General features: G+C 33.7%; 2 protein-coding genes across 2 annotated transcripts; both read right to left on the reverse strand.

Moving 5' to 3' along the window:
• Positions 1-362: 362 nt before the first annotated feature.
• On the reverse strand, positions 363-728 carry LOC107481543 (uncharacterized). Its single transcript, XM_016101820.1, has one exon. The coding sequence runs from the start codon at positions 726-728 to the stop codon at positions 363-365; it is 366 nt and encodes a 121-aa protein (XP_015957306.1).
• A 1,025-nt stretch (positions 729-1,753) lies between these two features.
• LOC107481801 (UDP-N-acetylglucosamine transporter ROCK1) lies at positions 1,754-5,171 on the reverse strand. Its single transcript, XM_016102113.3, has 7 exons — positions 4,867-5,171; positions 4,221-4,269; positions 3,902-4,128; positions 3,172-3,370; positions 2,939-3,082; positions 2,437-2,511; positions 1,754-2,133 (listed from the first exon to the last, which is right to left on the reverse strand). The coding sequence occupies exons 1-7, from the start codon at positions 4,980-4,982 to the stop codon at positions 1,966-1,968; spliced, it is 978 nt and encodes a 325-aa protein (XP_015957599.1). The 5' UTR covers positions 4,983-5,171; the 3' UTR covers positions 1,754-1,965.
• Between the last annotated feature and the right edge of the window lie 765 nt (positions 5,172-5,936).

Genomic DNA, 5,936 nt, shown 5'->3' on the forward strand with positions numbered 1-5,936 from the left:
TCTTCAAGAGTAAAAAATCTTTTCAAAAAAAAAAAAAAAAACTTTTCTTCCCTTTCTTCTCTTGTAAAACCTCAACTTACAAACACATCAAATATAGGGGAATCTGATCTTACTTCTTAGTGCTAGTTTGATATAGTTTGTTGTTCAAATGAAAAATAATAAGAAAAAGAACTAAACAAATCATTGAATAGCATAATCCCAATCAATCATTAAACTTCACCAAAAATCAATGCACTATTCACATGTATGGGAGAACTTATCAGTTATCACAAGCATTGAAAAAGAAGAACCAAAAGGAAAAAGTGATCACAAGAGAAGAACATTGAAACCAGTATATAGTTGCTCCAAATGAAAGCTAGCTATCACTGCAAGGTCATCATCTTCTTGTTCTTCTTCATGTATTCGTCATGTACGATAGTGGCAGGTGAAGGATAAAAAATGGGGTAGTTGGAAAGTGGGTTCTTGAGGGTGACGTAGGCCTTCTTATAATCGGGTCTGTTTCCAACCAAGGATTCACCTTTTGCAAGCCAAACACGCTTCGTTTTGCCCTTCATGTTCAAAGTTCGCACCTTTTGAACCTCCAAGCCGTAGAAAGATTGGAGCAACTGCTTAATTTCGAGCTTCGTAGCTGAAGGGACCGTCTTGAACGCAATTTCGTGGACGTTGTTGGTGTTGTTTGAGGAAGTGGGTATAAGAGGAATCAGAGGAATGTTTAGAACATGTGCCATGATTTCTTTTTCGATTTAACCCTTCGGTTCCGTTGCCGATAATCCCAATATGCCTCTATAATTCAATTCCAACTCCAACTGCGCGCTTTCCTTAAATCCCTGCTTAAAACCTTCTTCCACTTACCAGTTACCTTGTACCTCCTCATAATGCTGAATGATGCGGGCCCGATCACATGATTTGTTGGGAAACAGGGCCTAAGCCTAGAAGAAAAAAAACGCAAATACATTATTTCTTTCGGAGCATCGTAGCCCCTCTGCTGTCATTTATTCCCTTGTGGCATTTTTTTAATCCGGTAGTTTTCGGCCCGGGCCCGGTTTGCAGAACTGAGTCCGGATTACGGAGTTGGCCATGTAATGTACCCAAAAAATTGCATGGAGTAGGCTCCTCCATGATGAAGCAGCTTGTGTAGCTCAGAAGATTCTATTTGATACAGTAACAAACTCTTTATATAATTGTCCACTGATATTTATTTTTTTTTTATAATTATTCAAATACTAAATATAAAAAATAATTATTTTTAGTAATATTATGATACGTCACTAGGAACACGGATAAAATTATTTATACAGAGTACATTAACTTCTTATTCTTTACCTTGTTTTTGTTATATAAACCTTAGTCCTTAATGACTCATTGGCATTTGGCAATCCCTTACTTCCTTTGCTTACAAACCTCTTCACTGAAACCTATGTAGTATGTCAAGTCATTGGATTTTAATAGGGCTGAATGACAGTTGATGGAGGAAAACATTCAGCTATCACAACTCACAAGAACATATTAAAACTTTGGATCAGTCCGTCCTTATTGTCCATGCATTGCAGCACCATGACAAGAATTATAATATTTCTGTTTCACTTGGGGAAAATAATTAAACAGTAAATTATTTCTCCGTAGTTTTCTTAATCAAGATTCATGAAAGGTAACATAGGCATTGGTTTTCACTTTTTCTATGAATATATATCGAACAGGTGACCACACCGTCAAAAAAAAAAAAAGAAGAAGAAGAAGAAAAATATTGAACAGGTGACCAAAATGATTCCCTCATTCAAGAAAGTTCAGGGATATTTAAAGAAGAGAGCTCTGTATTACATAGTAATTCTACTTGAGACCGAGACGGCCTTCAAAAGAATGTTTGCCTTCTATAATTTACAATATGCTTACAGATATTCTGGAATAACAACATAGTGTAAGTGGGGGAATTAGTAAATAACTTTCCCAAACTCTGGTGGTCAGATTTTATGATTCCTTCTTCTTAATCTTAATCTGGTACGGGTATTTCTGGTATATTGAGATACTACTAACCACTATTGGAAGAGCCACAAGGCAATACATTGAAGGTGGTTCTCCTTCGAATAAGAACTGTAGCAATGCTGTGACAAGTAAAGCAGAAACGATGACAAAACCCTGCAACCACATTGAATTAATGCCGTCATTACTAACCTTTGAACAAAAAAGACAATATATGAAGAGTTTCATCCTAATATATTCCAGCCTATCCTTTGCAAAATTCTCATCATGTTCAGCAAATCCAAAGTTCATCGACAAGTTTTTGTTGCTAAAGTAGCAATTACTCAGTTAATTACAATAGTTCTGTGCGTTTACTGCCTCTACCTATCCACCAATAGCAGTATAAAAGTATCGTAATGTATTAATGTTGCAAAGTAATGACAATGACCAAGTACCATCTAATCACTATGTCAAACTTACCTTTCTAACACCACCAGCATGACTTGTAACTAAACCAACGAGAATTCCACCAACGGCATTGAAAATTACTGGTATCTGATAAATAATAAAAAAAAATGTTAACTCTTTTTTTTTCCCCTTTTTAAAGTTGTTACACATCAATAATAAAAAAATGTTACTCCCAAAATGTTACAATCACCTTACATATTGAGTAATTGCTTGGAATAAGAAACTAAAAAATTCAACTTATGAATGCGCAAGTGCAATTATACTAAATACAGTAAAACAAAAGATTAGTCATCCAATAGAATCATAAAATAAATAAATAAATATTTTCCCAAGCATAAAGATGTATGAATATCATATCTTGTTCACAACTGATCAAGGCATTCAATAAGCAGCTGGGGAGTGGGGACATGCAGTACAATCAACAGTCAAGGGGATATTTTGGATTTCTCTATCTTTTTTGATATGAAATTCTAAGTATTGTAAGACAAAAGTCACTTATCAGTAAGAACATTACCAGGGTTAGAGGAGTCCAAGCATAAAAGAACCCATGTTGTCTTATAGCTTCCCCATCTGGAGATTTCAAAGTACTGGCAAGCAGACATAGACTCCCAACAATGGACATTTCTATTGTCATCAAATATGATGAGTGCTTCTTGACCTGTAATGCAAGGAATAGAAAGGATTAATATAAATATTCGTTAATGTAGGAAACTGAAGTCAGGAAAGAAAATTGAAATTATGGGTGACCTGAGATGCCCATTGACACAAGGCAGAAGCTAGTCCAGATAGCACTGAAGCAACCAATACAGGAACAATTCCATAAAACAAAATTTGATCTGCATGCCCACCAGTAGAGTCTTTGCTAGAGCCTTCGCGAATGCTTAGAAGAACTGCTGCAACTATTAACAAGAACAAGGCCCCAATTTGCTGAATTGATTGTTTTTGCCTGTACCACCCAATAATCAGATACCTCATACACCATAAACATTTTTTTTATTGTATTCGATAAAACACCATAAAAATTTATCTAGAATTCTAGGGTGAAAGCCATAAAATAAATCTGACACAGAAGTATTGAACATGATATCAGTACTTCGGTAGGGTGGTGCTTCCATATAAGTTAAAACAAAAACCCCCGGATTCAGTAAATGTTTTTAATCTTAAAAGTATTGCAGTGAGAATATCATTGATCTGCTTCAACAGTTCTAATCATAAAACACAAACCAGGCAGATAGTAAGCAATTATGAATATTCACTAGGTATATATTTTACATAGCACTATATTTAGGCAGTCATTGATAGAGCAAATAATTCTAAATTTGAAGGCACATTAAGTATCGACTCAGCAGCTATTGAGTTAAACCACATACTTGACAGCATAGATAAAAGTGAGCATCTCTACTTATACATTTGAACAAGTGAGTTTTCTCAGACATAGCCCAAATATTAAGAATGGCAGGTAACTGCAGGAGCATACCTCAGTATTAAATAAGTAAAGATTGCAGTGAAAAATATTTTGGTCTGATTGAGTATTGAAAAAGTGAGTGAATCGAGATTCCTGTAAGAGATTTGCAACAAACTATTTTGCAGTGCATATATAGCTGCAGGAAGTCCTGATGCAGTCAATGCGCCAACCAATGTCCACTCTTTATATGCTCTTCTCAGACTACCTTCTTTTGCCATGAAAAATAAAGCACACACAACCTAAACAGAAGGTTAAAGAAATGAGTTTTTCCCCCAATAAGAGAACAAGGGAATAGTACCGGCTTTCTAAATCAAGACAGTTCAAGAGTTACCTTTGCAATCTCACATGTCAAAACAGATGAAGTCACAATAACCTCACGTCTGTGGGAAGAGGGGGAAAAAGTTAATAAGACATGCTTCACATGATCATTTTCAACTAAGTTGTTAACGAATTAGTTAATGCACAAGGAAATTTATGGATAAAGATATTAAAATCAATAATACACAATCAGAAGCACTAACAATTTAAGAAGATTATTTTCCCAACCGAATAATATATATCAGAATTGAATCATAAGAATAAATCCTGCGAGCAAGTAAAATATTTAAGTTAAATAATATTGGATCCCCGCTTCTGGACAGAAACCATGCTTTTGGACCTAAGAGGACTTCCATGTTCTAGCGTTTAGCATCAATAAAAATACAAACAGATACAATACAAAAGGGGTCTCAACTTCTAAAACCCATAAGAACATTTTTCTTCTAATTTATACTAACTCAACAATTGCAATTCCTTTAATGTAGATCCTTCTGTCACAAGAATCGACTTCCCTGTGTTATTTCCGAGAATTCTCAAAATAAACGGTTAGCGATGGTAACTTCGATTAATTAAAGGCGCGTCGTCGTAGCGGCAAAAAATTGAGACGAAATTGAAAAAACTATAAAAAATGAAAATTGATGAACGCAGATCAAAGGAACCTGATGAAACGTTTGGAGATCAAAGGCTGTGCACCGTACTGGAGAGTGAGAAGGAGGGAATAGAAGAGAACTCTGCCATTCATGGCTTGCGAAGATTGGGTGGACTTTGGCGCCATTTTGACTTAGATGTCCCCAGTTCCAAATATCTTCAAAGTTTGAGAATCGTTTGCGGCNNNTCGTTTGCGGCTGCCCTATGCGGTGCCCAGAAAACGACATCGTTTTCCAGTCTACCGGGTTGGGGTAGGTGAAGGGAGAATTGCCGTACAGACGAATTCTCCCTTATGCGGTAACGGGTCTGCCTTCCGTCAAAAGGTCCAGATTAAAAAAAGGAAGACGCCGTTGAAAGATTATTTATAGGGTGTAAAAGAAAAAATAAAATGTCAGGTAGTCACTTCAGCTGAAATTAATAGGGAGAATTATTAAATAATTTAATTGATTTAATTAAATTTTTTATTTAATAAATTTTAATTATTAATTTTATATAAAATTGATTGTATTTGAGTTTTTAATAAAAAAAATTATTATTCAGTGAAAATTGACTATATGTATAAATAGTGAAAATAATTGATTACAGACAAATTTTTTTCTTTATTTAATAGCTTTTCCGTAATGTGAAATAATAATTTACAGGAAAATGTTATATGTATATTATATGCTTTTCTTGTATGGATTTCTAAAAAATACTTTCCTTGGACAGGATTTTTTATTTAAATAAATATTTTATTTATTAAAATAAATAATTATAAAAATTATTATAAAAATATGTATTTTAATCTTATTTTATTATAAACTGTACATTTCAAATAATTTAAAATCATCTATTTTTTCTATTATTTGAAACGTTTTATTTTTAAGAATTTAGTCCAATTTAAATTATTAATATTTTTATTATTTTTAAAAATTATATTTCTACATTGACAAATACACATCTCGTTTACATTGTAAACGAGATAATTATGAGTGTATCGTGTAAACTAGATAAATGTATTTTTTCAAATTTCACATATCTGATCTGCAGTGTAAACGAAATACACTAATAAGACTGGAAAACGTATTTTAATAATAATTTT

The sequence above is a fragment of the Arachis duranensis genome, chromosome 3 (assembly GCF_000817695.3).
Source record: "Arachis duranensis cultivar V14167 chromosome 3, aradu.V14167.gnm2.J7QH, whole genome shotgun sequence".
Classification (NCBI taxonomy): Eukaryota; Viridiplantae; Streptophyta; class Magnoliopsida; order Fabales; family Fabaceae; genus Arachis; species Arachis duranensis.

What these genes read in the sequence shown, in the direction of transcription:
- LOC107481801 (XM_016102113.3), bottom strand. Translation starts at nt 4,982, where the DNA reads ATGGCGCCAAAGTCCACCCAATCTTCGCAAGCCATGAATGGCAGAGTT. An exon ending in TGACATGTGAGATTGCAAAG is followed by an intron (nt 4,129 to 4,220) that starts GTAACTCTTGAA and finishes CCTTCTGTTTAG; the next exon opens with GTTGTGTGTGCTTTATTTTT. An exon ending in TGTGTCAATGGGCATCTCAG is followed by an intron (nt 3,083 to 3,171) that starts GTCACCCATAAT and finishes CTTGCATTACAG; the next exon opens with GTCAAGAAGCACTCATCATA.
- LOC107481543 (XM_016101820.1), bottom strand. Translation starts at nt 728, where the DNA reads ATGGCACATGTTCTAAACATTCCTCTGATTCCTCTTATACCCACTTCC.